Below are 16,854 nucleotides of genomic sequence, written 5' to 3' on the forward strand. Positions count from 1 at the left end.
GGAAGTGACAAATAGATTCAGGGGATTAGATCTGATAGAGTGTCTGAAGAACTATGGACGGAGGCTCGTGACATTGTACAGGAGGCAGTGATCAAGACAATCCTCAAAAAAAAAAGAAATGCAAAAAGGCAAAATGGTTGCCTGAGGAGGCCTTACAAACAGCTATGAAAAGAAGAGAAGCAAAAGGAAAAGGAGAAAAGGAAAGATATGCGCATTTGAATGCAGAGTTCCAAAGAATAGCAAGGAGAGATAAGAAAGCCTTCCTCAGTGATCAGTGCAAAGAAATAGAGGAAAACAATAGAATGGGAAAGACTAGAGAAATTAGAGCTACCAAGGGAACATTTCATGCAAAGATGGGCACAATAAAGGACAGAAATGGAATGGACCTAACAGAAGCAGAAGATATTAAGAAGAGGTGGCAACAATACACAGAACTGTACAAAAAAGATCTTCATGACCCAGATAATCACGATGGTGTGATCACTCACCTAGAGCCAGACATCCAGGAATGTGAAGTCAAGTGACCTTAGGAAGTATCACTACAAACAAAGCTTAGTGGAGGTGATGGAATTTCAGTTGAGCTATTTCAAATCCTAAAAGATGATGCTACGAAAGTGCTGCACTCAATATGCCAGCAAATTTGGAAAACTCAGCAGTGGCCACAGGACTGGAAAAGGTCAGTTTTCATTCCAATCCCAAAGAAAGGCAATGCCAAAGAATGCTTCAATTACTGCACAATTTCACTCATCTCACACGCTAGCAAAGTAATGCTCAAAATTCTCCAAGCCAGGCTTCAACACTACATGAACCGTGAACTTCCAGATGTTCAAGCTGGATTTAGAAAAGGCAGAGGAACCAGAGATCAAATTGCCAGCAGCCACTGGATCATCAAAAAAGTGAGAGAGTTCCAGGGAAACATCTACTTTTGCTTTATTGACTATGCCAAAGCCTTTGACTATGTGGATCACAACAAAATGTGGAAAATTCTGAAAGAGATGGGAATTCCAGACCACCTAACCTGCCTCCTGAGAAATCTATATGCAGGTCAAAAAGCAACAGTTAGAACTGGACATGGAACAATAGACTGGTTCCAAATCGGGAAAGAAGTATGTCAAGGCTGTCTATTGTCACCCTGCTTATTTAACTTAAATGCACAGTACATCATGAGAAATGCTGGACTGGATGAAACACAAGCTGGAATCAAGATTTTGCCAGGAAAAACATCAATAACCTCAGATATGCAGATGACACCACCCTTATGGCAGAAAGCAAAGAAGATCTAAAGAGCCTCTTGATGAAAGTGGAGAGTGAAAAAGTTGGCTTAAAACTCAACATTCAGAAAACTAAGATCATGGCATCTGGTCCCATCACTTCATGGCAAATAGATGGGGAAACAATGGAAACAGTGACAGACTTTATTTTGTTGGGCTCCAAAATCACTGCAGATGGTGACTGCAGCCATGAAATAAAAAGACGCGTATCCTTGGAAGAAAAGCTATGACCAACCTAGACAGCTTATTAAAAAGCAGAAACGTTACTTTGCCAACAAAGGTCCATCTAGTCAAAGCTATGGTTTTTCCAGTAGTCATGGATGGATGTGAGAGTTGGACCATAAAAAAAGTTGAGCACCAAAGAACTGATGCTTTTCAACTGTGGTGTTGGAGAAGACTCTTGAGAGTCCCTTGGACTGCAAGGAGATTCAACCAGTCCATCCTAAAGGAAATCAGTCCTGAATATTCATTGGAAGGACTGATGCTGAAGCTGAAACTCCAATACTTTGGCCACCTAATGCAAAGAACTGACTCATTGGAAAAGACCCTGATGCTGTGAAAGATTAAAGGCAGGAGGTGAAGGAGATGACAGAGGATGAGATGGTTGGATGGTATCACGGACTCAATGGGCATGAGTTTGAGTAAACTCCGGGAGTTGGTGATGGACAGGAAGACCTGGCGTGCTGCAGTTCATGGGGTTGCAAAGAGTCGGACATGACTGAGTGACTGAACTGAACTGAAAAGCTTAGAAAAGAAGGATAAGATTAGAATCCAAGTGTCCTGGTTCCTTAACAATTCTTTGCAACATTTATGTCTGCCTATTAGACTACAGAGAGTTGGGAAGACAATAAATAATTGCAAAATAGCTGCTTTAGGGGGAATCAAAGTTGTTCTACCTTGACCTGGGATGACAGGGCGATTCAAATCTCCCAAACTCTCTCCCTTTCCAGAATGGGGAAATTCTGATTTACTGATATTATCTGTTGTTTCTGGCCTTACCCCTATATATGTATGATGTGGAAAAACCCATAAACCATTGGAAATCTGTCATTTGAAGACAGCCTTCCGACTTCCTCCCCTTTGTGGTCTCAATGAAACTGTCCCTAGCTTTTATAAAATAATACGTAAGAGAAAATCTCTGTCACCATGCAATAAAACCTCCTAGAGGACCTGTTTACACAGAAACTTAAATACATGCATTAAAGCAAAGCCTTTTAATCAGTGTATCTCTTTCTAACTCCTGAAAAGAAAAAGCTATTCTTAAAAATCTACAAAAAGCATAAAGAACACTAAAACAAGTTGTAGTTAAATAAAATCTCCTCTTTTTAAGGTGGTTTCACTAGAATATATTAATTTTAAATCTCTGATTTTTAAAAATCTCATGAAAATATCTGCTTCAGTGCTGGGTGCAAGGAATCAACACTGACAGAAGAGGAAAAAGGCTATCAGATACCTAGACTTGGGCTTAATGGGATTTGTCCTGTCTGCTTGTTAGAAACAGGTCCAATTAGTGGGACTGCCCTGTGTCTTCAATATCTTCTTCTCTAGGCCAACAGTTTCAATCTGACAGCTTTTGGGATATTTGGTACATTAGTATTAGAATAAAATATTCCCAAACTTAATATTAGTCACTGGCACTTACCAAAGGAATGATTGATCACTTCAAATAAGGCAAAGTAATTCACTGTGGTACTGTCCATGCCAACCTTTGCTGCAATTGCCTAAAGTGTAAACGAAATAGATTAGTTTCAGGGAAACTAAGCACAGTTTCACGGGGCTGGGAAAAGATAGATGTATGCATGAGAAGCAGGGAGAAGAGAAGGGCCTCATTACCTTGGTTTCATATAAACTAAATCCATGGTCCATAGCTACTCTTCTTTGTATGTATGTATACATACATGCATCAAACAAAAGGGTAAAAATACCTATAGTATTTGACCCAAATAGCTATGACCTCTAAATACAAATTTTGAAGCTATTAATAGTCTCTCCTTAAATATCAGCTTTGCTCTCTGAAATATAACTTCATCTCATAAGGCTCTTTTTTAACAGCACTTAACTGAAGTGGCTTAGCAGTGGCAGCAGCAAGGCATGTGCTTCACAAGGACAGATTTTAAGAGGAAAATAAATTCTTATAAATATCTAGTCTTACACATTCAGCCTACATTTTAATACAGGCCGTTACCATACAAGATCTATATCCTTGGTTCTTGAGCTTAAAACACTGGTTATCAATTTTTTTTCATACTTCACAAATTATTCTTGTTTACTTTTCAGATAATCCATGTCTCATGCTTGGGACCTCCATTTCCTAAGAATTATTGTCATTCTTGTCCACATGAAAAAAGCAAATTGTTGGAACAACATGTCACTTTGAACAAGTATCAGTCCTCTCTAGAAACTAAGGTCCTAACGTGACAAATAAAAAGAAACTGAAAGATCTATACGCAAATAAAAGAAAACTGAAATTACATACAAACAACAACAAAACACAAAGCAAAAAACATAACTAGTAGTATCAAAGTTCCTTTTCAAGGTCAATCCCAAAATGTATAAATAAGGTGTTAATTAAACAAGAAAAAGCTGTTGAGTATTAGTGTCTCAGTAAACCAAACATAAGTATATCCTTCTTCCCAGATCTGCTCACGAAGCAGACCTAGGGTCATCCCTGAAGTGAGGTAGAAACTGGAGACTCTGAGTGATCTAAGCTACAATTCTATACTGCACCAGACAGGAACTGATATCTTCTCAGGGTCTGGAAAATGGCTTATAGCTAGAAGTCTCAGTAATCAGGTAAGGAGAGAACTGAAAAAAAAAATTACACCTTTGTAGAGAAATACTGAAAACAAAACATCATTAAGCTATATAAAATTAATGTTTTCCTTGTAATCAATCTACCATTTTATAACTTCTGAAATACCTCAGATCCTGTACACACCCTTTGCCATGGTATAAAGTAAATGTTTGGGGGATAATTTATTTGCTACAAAGTAGAAATAAGCACTAATATCCAGACTAACCTGCTAGTCTCTCTGAAAACCTTTATCAAATCAAGATTAACGACCAAAGAAAAGGCCTAAAAGAAACAATTATACCCAGCACCTGGATCATGATCTTTAAATACCATTCCTCACTGAAAGGAAACAGGACTCCTTGGGGAAATGGCTGATTCTATATCTAGTATAGGAAATATACAAAGATGAGCCCAGAGCATCTTGTTGTAAGCAAGGATGCTATCATAAACAAATGAGTTGCACCAAAAAAACCCACAGAAGCAGACATGAAGGAGCTTCCAATGACCAAAGACAAAACAATGTGAGCACCAAAAAGAATACTGCTTTTGATTAAATCATGCTGAGTATCTAAAAACCCACATGATACCAAAAAAAAAAAAAATCTCACTGGATATCACTGGAATCAATAAGGGCACCATTTCTTTATACCACAAATTGGCAATAAAAGGGAAGAATTACATATTTATCCCCTCTTCCCTACAAATTGTATTTCAGGATACCAAATAGCCTTAGTTGATAAGGGAACATTCTTATAGAAGAATTCTAGTTAATAAACGTGAAGACATGAGAGAATTGGAAAATCAGCATTTTGCAACCCTTAATAAAATCACTGGTTACAACAGCAATCATCAGTGAAAAACTCAATGAATAAAAAAAATCAGTGGAGTAAACAATGGAGATATCAAGTTATTACCACCTAAAGCTACTAATTAATCACTAAAAGTGGATAACCAAATATTGTGTTCCTCTTGTTGAGAAGTAATATGAAGTATATAGCACAGATTATGACGTACTCTTAACAGAAAAGCAGAACCTAATTGAGCCTCTAGAGAAAAATTCATTTATAGAAAATATAAGGAAACAGAAAGACATATTAAATGACATAAACAGACAAAAGAAACAAATGGGTACATTCAGAATGTGGAACATTCCACAGGACACAGACCCAATTTCTGCAATAAAGCAAATAATCTGGGGGGAAAAGTTGGGGAAGGGGAGGAAAGGGAGCTGGCCCTGTATTAAAACAAACATAAAAACCAAGTATCACATGAGGACCTTGTTTAGATCCACATTTTAACAAACCAACTGTAAAGAATCATTTTTAGACAACTGGGAAACTTGACTATGGATTTGTTATTAGTTAATACCATGCAAGTAGTTAATTTTTTAGGTTTGATAATGGTTTTGTGATTATATAAGAAGAATGTCCGTATTTTTTAGAGATGCATACAGAAATGCATACAGGTCCAATAACATGGAATTTGTCTTAAAATATTTAAACAAAGGAAAAGGAAAACTGTATATGCAACACAAATGTGGCAAAATCTTGAGGATTATTAGATATGAGTGATGAGAACATGGAACTTCATGGTACTAGTCTATTTTCATGTACATTATAAAGTTTTTACAATTAAAAAGAGGGGGTACTAATCACAACCAATACAACCTAAGACATTTATTGCCTTTCTTTTAAGAAAGACAAAGTACATTCAAATTAATAATAGTTAACATCAACAGTAGCAGCTAATATTTAATAAATTTATTACATGCCAGATACTCCACGCACTTTATATGTATTAACTCATTTAATCTATCTTTCTCCATTTTAAACCAACCAATGTAAGTCTACTTGTTCAAGTTTAATTTACCTGATATACTTGGTCTGTAGTACTATTCTTTTTAACCCTGACTGTAACTGTCGTTCCATCTGGTAATGCTACTCTCAGCTCTACATCGGACACACCATTGTAATTCTGGGGAAAAGACAGAAAAAGAATTAATTAAAAAAAAATTATGACCCAGTATATCTTCACTCTCCTTGCAACATGCTAGCTAAACAACAACCTAAACTTGTGACAGAAAGAAAACGAGTTTCAATGAAAAGGGGAAAAAAGACATCTTATAAATCAATACATTTACATTTTATAAGTCAGTCATAAAGCTGACTTTCGGCTGCAGCAAAAGTTAACCTTTAAGAGGAACAGGAAGGAAAGAAATACGTTAAACTCAATGTGTTCATATCCAAAACAGAAAACTTGTGTGAAGCAGTTTAGGTCAAACACAGATGAGATTTTTGGCTTACTTTCAAACATTCAGAACTCACAAATGAGAAAAGAAAACAACTGAAAGCAGTAGTTTCAACAAATATTCTCTGGTTTTAAATGGTCAGGCATGGGCTTCCCTGGTAACCGGTCAATGGTAAAGAATCCACCTGCCAATGCAGGAGACACAGGTCTGATGCTGGGTTGGGAAGATTCCCTGGAGGAGGAAATGGCAACCCACTCCAGTATTCTTGCCTGGGAAATCCCATGGACAGTGGAGCCTGGTGGGCTACCATCCATGGGGTCTCAAAGAGTTGGACACAACTTAGCAACTGAACAACAATATCAGACTGGCTCAAGTGGAATTCCAAGTTCCTTTCCAGACTCTGAAATAACCACCACACCTTTGAAAGGAAAAACTGATGAAACTCAGGAATCTGCATTAGTCTGGAACATGTACAATTTTATTCAAGCAAAGAGTAAACAATTCTTATCCTCCTTAATTCAAAAGAAGTCCTTTTCTCTTACTGCTTTTGATAAATTTACACATTCCTCTAATAAACTGTGACCTTGTAATTTTTACTATAGAGAAACAACTATTTAGGAACAAATAGTTCCTAAATACCACTTTTAAAAAAGTAAAATTGCCTAAAATCATCCTAAGCATTACTTTGTTATAAGCCCTTGTCTGTAAGAACTTTTAATCCAGTTGGGAAAATAAAATATATACATATAAAATAATCAATGAATAACATACTAGTACAATAGCATTACACAGTCATTTGTCTATTCAATTAGTATTTATTAAGCACCTACAATATGTTTAACATTGTGCTACGGCACTGGGAATATAAAGATGATCAAGATTTAGCTCTTGTTCTGAAGATCTCATGTACAGCATGGTGATCATAGTTAACAATACTATTTCGTATATCTGAAATTTGCTAAGGGGCAGATCAGAAGTGAAGAAAGGAAGGAAGGGAAGATGGAAGGATGGAAGGAAGAAAAGAACAAGAAAGAAGGGAGGAAACAGTAATGAGGTGATAAATATGTTAACTTGACCATGGTGATCATTTCACAATTTATACAGATATCAAAACATTAAATCATACACCTAAATAGATACAATTCCTATCTGACAATTATATGTCAAAAAGCTGAAAAGAAAATAATTAAGATTTAGCTTTTACATACATGTAGCTCATACTCTAGTAAAGTAAAATTATAAAGTGATAACCTGACTATATGTATAAAAAATTAGAGAATGAGATAGCAACAAGGTGATAATTAAGTGGTACTGACTGCAGAAGTTCTTGGTGGAATAGAAAATTAATGACTTGAGCATCAGGAAGGAGTCAAAGAGAAGGTGGACCTAGCACTAGAACATGAAGGATAAGCAGAACACGTAAAAAAAGGAAGTTGAAAAACTAGTCATTTGGAGAATTTATGGCAATTCAATCCAGAATCAATAACTTCAATTTTCCCCACAAGGAGCCAAGAGGGAAATAGTCACTGTAGTGGGTATTCACCTACCTCATCTGATTCTGATAGAAATTCCTGCATGATGTCACTTTCGCCAATGACTCGTATTGAGCACACTATAGAAAACAAAGATAGAATCTGGCATGAGGCCCTAAAATCAAGAATATATAGTCAAGAACATATCAAGATTTAAATATAAATCATCAGTAGCAGGCAATGCTGAAGTAGTATGCCATCCATGACACGTGGTATTTTAAGGCACAACAAACATTTATATATGAAGTAGAACGGAGGAATAATAGAATGTACAAAGAAACAGCTTGCTAAAAACATTAAATTAGACAAATGAAGTCATTCATAAAAGAGAAATAAAAGTTCAGTAAATCCAACTTTGCTGGCTTGTGTTAATAAGCCAGAGAATACAGCAAGAGTACGGACAATTAGGAATGTATCAAACACACAATTAAAATACAAAGAAAAATATCTATTTGGCATAGGAGAAGGTCAGTAAGAGAATCATTAACATTTAAAGCCACTTTGGGAAAAAAGGGGTAATCAAGTATTAATCTGAGTACCTCTTCTCATCTCACAAAGTTTAACTTCAAAACAACTACAAGTGAAAAAAAGAGAGAGAGAGAAAGGGAAAAGGAAAGAAAGGAAAACAGGCAGGTAGGTAGGTAATCATCTAAGAGAGTCAATTTCTTAACATTCTCATGGGGATAATAAATTACACTGCTGATTTTACTTCATTTTATTAAAAAAAACCTGTACTCTTTTTCATTTCCCAAGGGCTGTGTTTAGAGGCCATTCCACATTAGAGAAGTTAAAAATAGATGAAGTTTAACTACCTTCTATGGAGGAAACGGTTTTTCTTCAGGGAAAGCTCTCTACCAAAGTTTTAAAAAATTCAACTAGGTCAATTAGTTCTTCTATAAGGACACAGAATTACTAAATACCACATAAGACCATTATTCTATTAAATGAGTATTTTAAAGAAAAAACTATTGCATGCCCAGCAAATTATATAACTCTATATCAAAGCAAGGTCTCTTCTCTGTGCCACAAACTGAACCATCATATTTAGGAGATCTTTGTCATTTCTCCCTGCCTTTCTAGATAAATGAATGTCTCAGCTTCCACATACAAAGATTCCTAATGTCTTGTTTGCAAGCCCTGAGATATTAATAACAAGTTAGTTTTAATATTTCTACCTATAACCTGCTAAGAACAAGGGGACTTTAGCTCGCTCACAACTCAGCAAACCTGTCCAAAAGGAATAAGGAATTTTCAAGTAGGCTATGTCAGTAAACTAAGAATCACTTTCATTAAAATGTCTTAAATACCTAGCTTCCAAATAAATTTGGCATGTTGAGTGTGTATGTGTTTGCTGGAAAATAATATAACCCTATAAATAAAGGTCCTTAATGCATAACAAAATAATTATGCATTTTTCTATTGTTGTTAAGTGTTCAGTGAATCAATAATATAGGCTATTAACTGTTGTACTGAACAGTTCAGTGTTGGGCTTTAACGCTCAGATCAATCAACATCTATAGTCAGAAATGTGACTTTCACTATTGAGTTTCCGGAAACTTAGCTATGCAGCTTAGGAGCCACAACATACTATCTTGACCAGATGTTTACTCAAGATAATAGAGTTTAATAGGCTGGCTTACCTTTTTCTAGATATTCTTCCAACCCCCGACGTCGGGCATCTAATTGCTGTTCTGATAAAGAGAATGGCCACTTCCCTGGAAGTCGGGGAAATGTAAAGTTGGCAAACTCTCTCTTCAGGTTCTGGTGTAAGATGGCAAATTCCCGGTACCGCTTAGAACACAGCTGCCTCCCTGCCATGTAAACATTGTAGACCTGGTGAGGGGGAAGGACAAAAAAAAAAGCCTACTTACTACATATTAAATCACAGAATCACCTAGAGTCAGGCTCAGATTAACACTGGTTAGATCAGAGAAGGCAATGGCACCCCACTCCAGTACTCTCGCCTGGAAAATCCCATGGATGAAGGAGCCTGGTAGGCTTCAGTCCATGGGGTCATGAAGAGTCGGACACAACTGAGCGACTTCACTTTCACTTTTCACTTTCATGCATTGGAGAAGGAAATGGCAACCCACTCCAATGTTCTTGCCTGGAGAATCCCAGGGACGAGGGAGCCTGGTGGGCTGCCATCTATGGGGTTGCAGAGTCGGACACAACTGAAGTGACTTAGCAGCAGCAGCAGCAGCAGCAGGTATATTTCTCTATATACTTAACAGAGAATTTACGTTCAAGGTCACAATAAAACAAGATTTACTTTTAATAAACATGCCAGAAATTGTATGTAAAAAAGACAGATACTGCCTTCAAGGGGCCCACGATCTTATTTTTGCTATTACAATTAAACTCCAGCACACTGTTTTAAATATCTTTGGAGCCAATTATCAGTTTTTATTTTCAGAAAATTAAAAATCATTCAAAGCCAATGTGAATGAACAAGCAAGCAAATTTGGAGAGAGATGTAAAAAAGTTAGAACTGATCATAAAGCAAAGTGACTGACATTTGTGTGTGAACCACATTTCCAAAGAAAAGGTCTAAACAATGATGTAAGCAATACTGGTATTTTTGCTACCAAAAAGATCATTTTTGCCAAAGCTCCTTTTTAAAATCAGATGTCCCTAGTTTTGGTCTTCTCCTTTCCAACATTAAAACAGAGTTAACAAAAAGCTGAAGAATAAATGTACTCTAAGGACCTCCTCATAATAATAAACAGTTAATAATCCTCATAAAAAAGTAGACAGATTTTTGTCTATTGTTCACAGATGCATACCAAGCTTCTAGAATAGGGCCTGGGGCACGGTAGGCACTCAGTAAATATTTGATGGAGAAATGAATGTATATATGTGCAATTCTTAGATATGTGTCCTCATAAAGGAAAGTGGTAGGATACATGATCCAAAAACATCAAGTAAGTAACTTTGTAGTCTCAGAACATATCAAATTACACAGAGATGGGAAAATTAGCCCCAAATCACACTTACTGGATTAGCAAAAATCAGTCAAAAATTTAAACGTGCACAGAACAGGTCATCTACTCATGTAATCAAGACTTAGTCACTGAACATAGAACAGACTGGTGGTTGCTAAGAGGGAAGGGGTTGGGGGAGAGATGGGAGTAGCAGGCTGGGGTTACCAGACGTAAGCTTTTATATACAGAATGGATGAACAACAAGGTCCTACTGTACAGCATAGAGAACTATATTCAATATCCTATGATTAAACCATAATGGAAAAGAACATAAAAAATAAAGTGTATATATATATATATGTATGAATGTATACAAAAAAGAATATATATATATTCTTATAAAAGAATATATAACTGAATCACTTTGTTGTACAGATGTAGTTAACACAATTACTCTAAATCAACTATACTTCAATTTAATACATAAACAAAGACTTAGACACTGAGAATGTATACACCAAACCATTTCCTTCAGTCTCAAGAAGAATCTTTTCCATGCTTCTATGATTTAAGAAGTATAAATTAAATGTAATAATAATTTAGTCATTCAAAATTCCTCTCTCACAACTCTCCTCCTATGATCCTCCCATAAGCAAAGCCTCTAACTACTATCAGTGTCCAGGGAATGAATACAATCCTGATCAACAAGTTTTCTTCTTATAATTATCATGCAAATTTGTAACTGATTGTAATGAATCACATGTAATACCAAGTATTCCCATCACTGCCTTCTAAAGACTATGACTACATTTCCCCAGTGATGATCACTTGAGTGATCTCAAGTCTAACAAAACATTTCTTAGGGTAGAAAGAATCCTAAAACTTAAGAGGCCTTTGTGACAATTTCAACCCTAAAATTTCAGTTTCTCATAAGGTGAGAACAGTAACATCAAATAGCCTCTCAACACCCACCTCTTCCCACTTAAATGTGAAGTCAAAGGGAACAGAACTATAAATAGGATGCCTGACAGTTCAGTAATACATCCATGCAGGTAGGAATGGCTTCCACAAGAGCTAAACCATTTTTATATTAGCGGTGCTTAGCAAACGAAAAACATACAAAAATATATTACAACAGTGATGCTTTGTTCTTCATTTGTCCTTAAAATTAACCTATGATCCATTAGTATTCATTTCGCTGATTTGGACACACTCATTTGCAAAGAAAAGGACTGATTCCCCACTGAATCAACTCGTGAAAGTCCATGAGAAATGACCATGGTCTCATTACAAATGAGAATGGTCTGTCAAAAAATATATTTGCCAGACAAGAAGGAGATTATCATAAAATAGGGACTAAAGATATAGGCAGGCAGGCAGTACTTCTAGGATCTTTCCATCTTAATGTAAACCCCAGACTGGCTGGCTCATACATGGAATTAGACAGTTTGTCTAGCTTGCGAGAACATGTTGAATTTAACGATCACTGGTCACTGTCTTCTCCAACTGACCATATCCTACAAAACTTCAAAAGTTGGAATGTTCAGATTGCAAAGTCAGCTTCCAAGGGTAACAAGTTATTGCCCTCTTGAGATACTCTTTGCTGAGTTCGACCCCAATGAGGGAAAAGGAATGAATTATGAGTGGGGAAAGTGTAAAACTTATCTGATCGGTGATCTGGATTCTGCAAATAAAAGTTTCAAAATTCAGCTTTGAAATAATTTCTAAATTTCTGGATTCTGCAAATAAAAGTTTCAAAAATCAGCTTTGAAATAATTTTTAAATTTCTCTATATGTAAATGTTGAAAATCCATGCCATACCATTTTGCTTTATCCTCATGACTCAATTCTGTGGAATGAATGCCAGAAAGTGGTAACTGATAAATTCTCACAAAAGCACAAACCACTGTAGGGAAAGCAATTCTAGTAATATCTGGGCTCTATATTCAATATCAAAAAACAAAATTCCAGGTAACAGAGATCTTTATTTTGTTGGTTCCTTAATCCCCACTTACAGATTTCTTAAGGCTTTTAAATGGTAACATCTCATTCTGTGTAGGATCTGAATATTAAAATGTTCTTTCTCAAGTCTCTAGTAACCCACATGAATTGTGCTACTGAACACACAGAAGAGAATCTCCTTAAACAATGCAAAAGTGATCAGACACAATATTGTAAAGCAATTATCCTCCAAGAAGAAGAAAAAAAGAATGACACCACCACCCAAGTTCTGCCTCCAAATGTCAAACAGACATTCATCTGGTTCATGCTACTGATCTGCATAAATCCTCAATGTACATTAGGACCAACAAATTGTTTCCAATGCCACCTTGCCATTTAATCTTGCTTTTAGCTGAAAATTTGTCTTCCAAAGGACACCTTATTGGCTATTCACAAGCTGCTTATAACAGCAAAAGGAGATTCAGCATTCTTATCTGATTTCTGAGTGAAATGCATGAGATCCTTAACTAAGGGATTCTTTCCCAATGCTGAAGTATTTAGGTTTCTTCTTGGAAAGAAAAAAATCAAAAGACAACAAGATGCTACTAAAGAACTTAGGCTACGTGTGTGTGTTTTCCCTAATGTAGATCGTAAATGGCATCTATTTTCTTTATTTGGACCTCAGGTGTATAGAATTGGGTTAACAACAATCCTTGGTTCATAACACAGTCTCATTTTGATGAACTCTGTTTGGATATTTAATTCAGATATTTTTATCTTTTAAAATTTATTTAATTGATTTTTTTTTTTTTTGCCATTCCACACTGCATGTGGGATCTTCACCAACCAGGGATTGAACTCACACCTCCTGCAGTGGAAGCACAGAGTGTCTTAATCATTGGACCACCAGGGAAATCCCAATTTAGTTATGTTTAATGTGAGAGTTGGACTGTGAAGAAAGCTGAGTGCTGAAGAACTGACGCTTTTGAACTGTGGTGTTGGAGAAGACTCTTGAAAGTCCCTTGGACTGCAAGGAGATCCAACCAGTCCATCCTAAAGGAGATCAGTCCTGGGTGTTCATTGGAAGGACTGATGCTGAAGCTGAAACTCCAATACTTTGGCCACCTCATGCCAAGAATTGACTCACTGGAAAAGACCCTGATACTGGGAGGGATTGGGGGCAGGAGGAGAAGGGGACGACAGAGGATGAGATGACTGGATGGCATCACCGACTCGATGGACATGAGTTTGAGTGAATTCCGGGAGTTGGTGATGGACAGGGAGGCCTGGCGTGCTGTGATTCATGGGGTAGCAAAAAGTCGGACACGACTGAGTGACTGAACTGAACTGAACTGAACACTGTAAAAAATAAACTAAAAACTAAGGCCTTGACAAAAACATCCCTAACCACATAGTCTCTGCCTCCTTCACCCCATCTCCCTGTTTCTCTCTCAAAATTATTAGGCTCAACCATGTTTCATTATTCCTGTTTTTCTTTTCATAGTTTATTCCTACGTTTACATGTACTCTTTACATTTTTATTTTATATGTTCATTTTTTGGCTGCCCTGGGTCTTTGTTGCTGTGTGCAGCTTTTCTCTAGCTGTGGGAAGGTGGGGCTACTCTCTAGATGTGGTGTGTGGGTTTCTCACTGCAGCAGCTTCTCCTGTTGCACAGCACAGGCTCTAGAGCACATGGGCTTCAGCAGTTGTGACACGTGGGCTCAGCAGTTGTGGTGCATGGGTTTAGCTGCCTCAAGGTACATGGAATCTTCCCAGACTAGGGATCAAACCTGTGTCCTCTGCATTGGCAGGCAGATTCTTAACCACTGGACCATCAAGAAAGTCCTTATTTTAATTTTTGAAGGATATTTCAGTTTTATTAAAAGTCTATCATGCAGAATAAGACTTTTTGGCACTTATTTTTTCACATAGTCTCATCCACAATGCTATATATCTTTGTGGTTTATTCTACTGTACATAACACTTTGTTGTTTTACATTTTTTAAAAAATCTGTTCTGTTGACATACATTTAGGTTGTTTCTGGGTTTTAATATTTCTTGGTTTTAGCCATTATGAACAATGCTACTGTGAACATTGGTGCATGTGCTGCCTGTAGTATATACAGTAATATAAGAGATTCTCCTGGATATACTCTATGTGAGGAACTTCAGAATTATAAGGTATGTGAACATTCAACCTAAGGAGACAATGCCAACTTATAAGCTAAAGCAGTTACATAAATTTATGCTCCTTACACTCCTTTTCAGTAATAATATAAAAAGATCCTCTTAATTTTTGCAAATGGAATGGGTATGAAAAGATTTCTTGCTCTGGTCCTAATTTACATTTCCAAGATTATTAATGATGCTGATTATCGTCTCTCCATATATATTTATTGGCCAGCTGCCCAGGGATCAAGGCTCACCCACCAATGGGCCAATATCAACTGTGGAAAACCCCAGACCCCTCAGCCAGCTGAGTCAGGAACTGGCCTCACTCACCAGCAGTCTGACATCTGACCCAGAACCCTCCCAGGACATGGCCCCACCCACCAGTGGCTGATAGCTTCTGCACTAGGCAAGGCTTGGCAACCAACCCAATCAGGAGTCAGCCATGCCTACCAATGTGCCTCAAGCAGTCAGCCTGCCACAACAGAAGGGCTCATGCAGCCCATATAGATGGCACCCCTAAAGCATAAAGGTCTGGAGACCAGAAGCAAGTATGCTGCTGGCCCACAGGTATTTCCTACTTAAGGCCACTTCTCCATGATAAGGAAACATACCAACCTACCAAATACATAGAAATAAAAACACAGAACTGGCAAAATGAGGCTACAGAGGAATATGTTCCAAACAAAGGAATAAGACAAAACCCCAGAAGAAGAACTAAGTGAAATAGAGATAAGCAATTTATGCAACAAAGATTTCAAGGTAATGACCATAAAAATGTTCAAAGAACTTTGGAGAAGACTAGATGAACACAGTGAGAAGTCAGAATTTTTCTAACAGAGAGTTAGAAAATATAAAGTAGACCCAAACAGATGAAAAATACAGTAACTAAAATAAAAAATACACTAGAAGGATTCAATAACAGATTAGATGATACAGAGGAATGAATCAGAAAACTAGAAGACAGAGTAAAGAAAATAACTCAAACTGAACAGAAAAAAGGAAAAATAATTTTTAAAAATGAGACCTTTAGGACAACATCAAGCATATAACATTCATTTAACAGGGGTCCCAGAAGGATAAAAGAAATAAAAGGTGCTGAGAGCTTATTTGAAGATGTAGTAACTAAAAACTTTCCTAACTTAGAAAAGAAAGCAGACATCCAGATCTGGGAAGCACAGTGAGTCCCAAACAAACCAACCCAAAGAGGACCACACCAAGACACACTGTCATTAAAACAGCAAAAATTAAAGATTAAGAAAGAATATTAAAAGCAACAAAGGAAAAGCAACTAGTTATGCACAAGGGAACTAACTCCCATAAGGCTATCAGTCAACTTTTCAGCAGAAACCGCAGACCAGTAGGGAGTGACACAGTATACTGTAATGATGAAAGGAAAAAAGCCACAACCAAGAATACTCTACCTGGAAAGGATATTATTCAGATTTGAAGGAGAAAATCAAAAAAGGTTTACAGACAAGCAAAAGCTAAAAGAGTTTAGCCCTATGAAACCAACTTTACAAGAAATGCTAAAGGGACTTCTCTATGCAAAAAAGGCCACAACTAGAAATAAGAAATTAGGAAAGGAAAAGACAAACATACAGTAAAGGCAGTTAGTTGATCAGTCAGTTATAAAGCTAGAAGGGAGGTTAAAAGACAAAAGTATCAAAATCACCAATATCACAATAAGCAGTTAAGAGATATACACATCAAAAAAGGATGTAAAATATGATGTTAAAAACAATAAACATGGTGAGGAGTAAAAACACAGGATTGTTAAAATGCATTCAAAATTAAGGGATCAGAAACTTAATAGAGTGACAGACTGCTATATATAAACTTCATGGTAATCACAAACCAAACGTCTACACAAGATATACACACAAAGAAGAGAAAGGAATCCAAAGAGAACGCTAAAGACGTGGTAAAAAGCAAAAGACAAAGAAAAGAACAAAAAAGGGCCATAAAAACAAC

The 16,854-nt window shown here is 36.7% G+C and overlaps 1 protein-coding gene across 3 annotated transcripts in view; it reads right to left on the reverse strand.

The window, feature by feature from the left end:
• SNX27 (sorting nexin 27) overlaps positions 1-16,854 on the reverse strand; it is an 80,363-nt gene that overhangs the window by 22,025 nt on the left and 41,484 nt on the right. For all 3 annotated transcript variants that reach the window (XR_009734582.1, XM_061406677.1, XM_061406664.1), the window contains exons 3-6: positions 9,486-9,678; positions 7,861-7,925; positions 5,935-6,039; positions 2,914-2,992 (exon numbers count right to left, since the gene is read on the reverse strand). Coding sequence is in view for 2 of the 3 variants with exons in the window: in XM_061406677.1 (XP_061262661.1) it covers positions 2,914-2,992; positions 5,935-6,039; positions 7,861-7,925; positions 9,486-9,678 (442 nt within the window). In the remaining variant the exon portion in view is untranslated. The remainder of the gene's footprint in view (positions 1-2,913; positions 2,993-5,934; positions 6,040-7,860; positions 7,926-9,485; positions 9,679-16,854) is intronic.

This window comes from Bos javanicus, chromosome 3, assembly GCF_032452875.1.
Source record: "Bos javanicus breed banteng chromosome 3, ARS-OSU_banteng_1.0, whole genome shotgun sequence".
NCBI classification, from domain to species: Eukaryota; Metazoa; Chordata; class Mammalia; order Artiodactyla; family Bovidae; genus Bos; species Bos javanicus.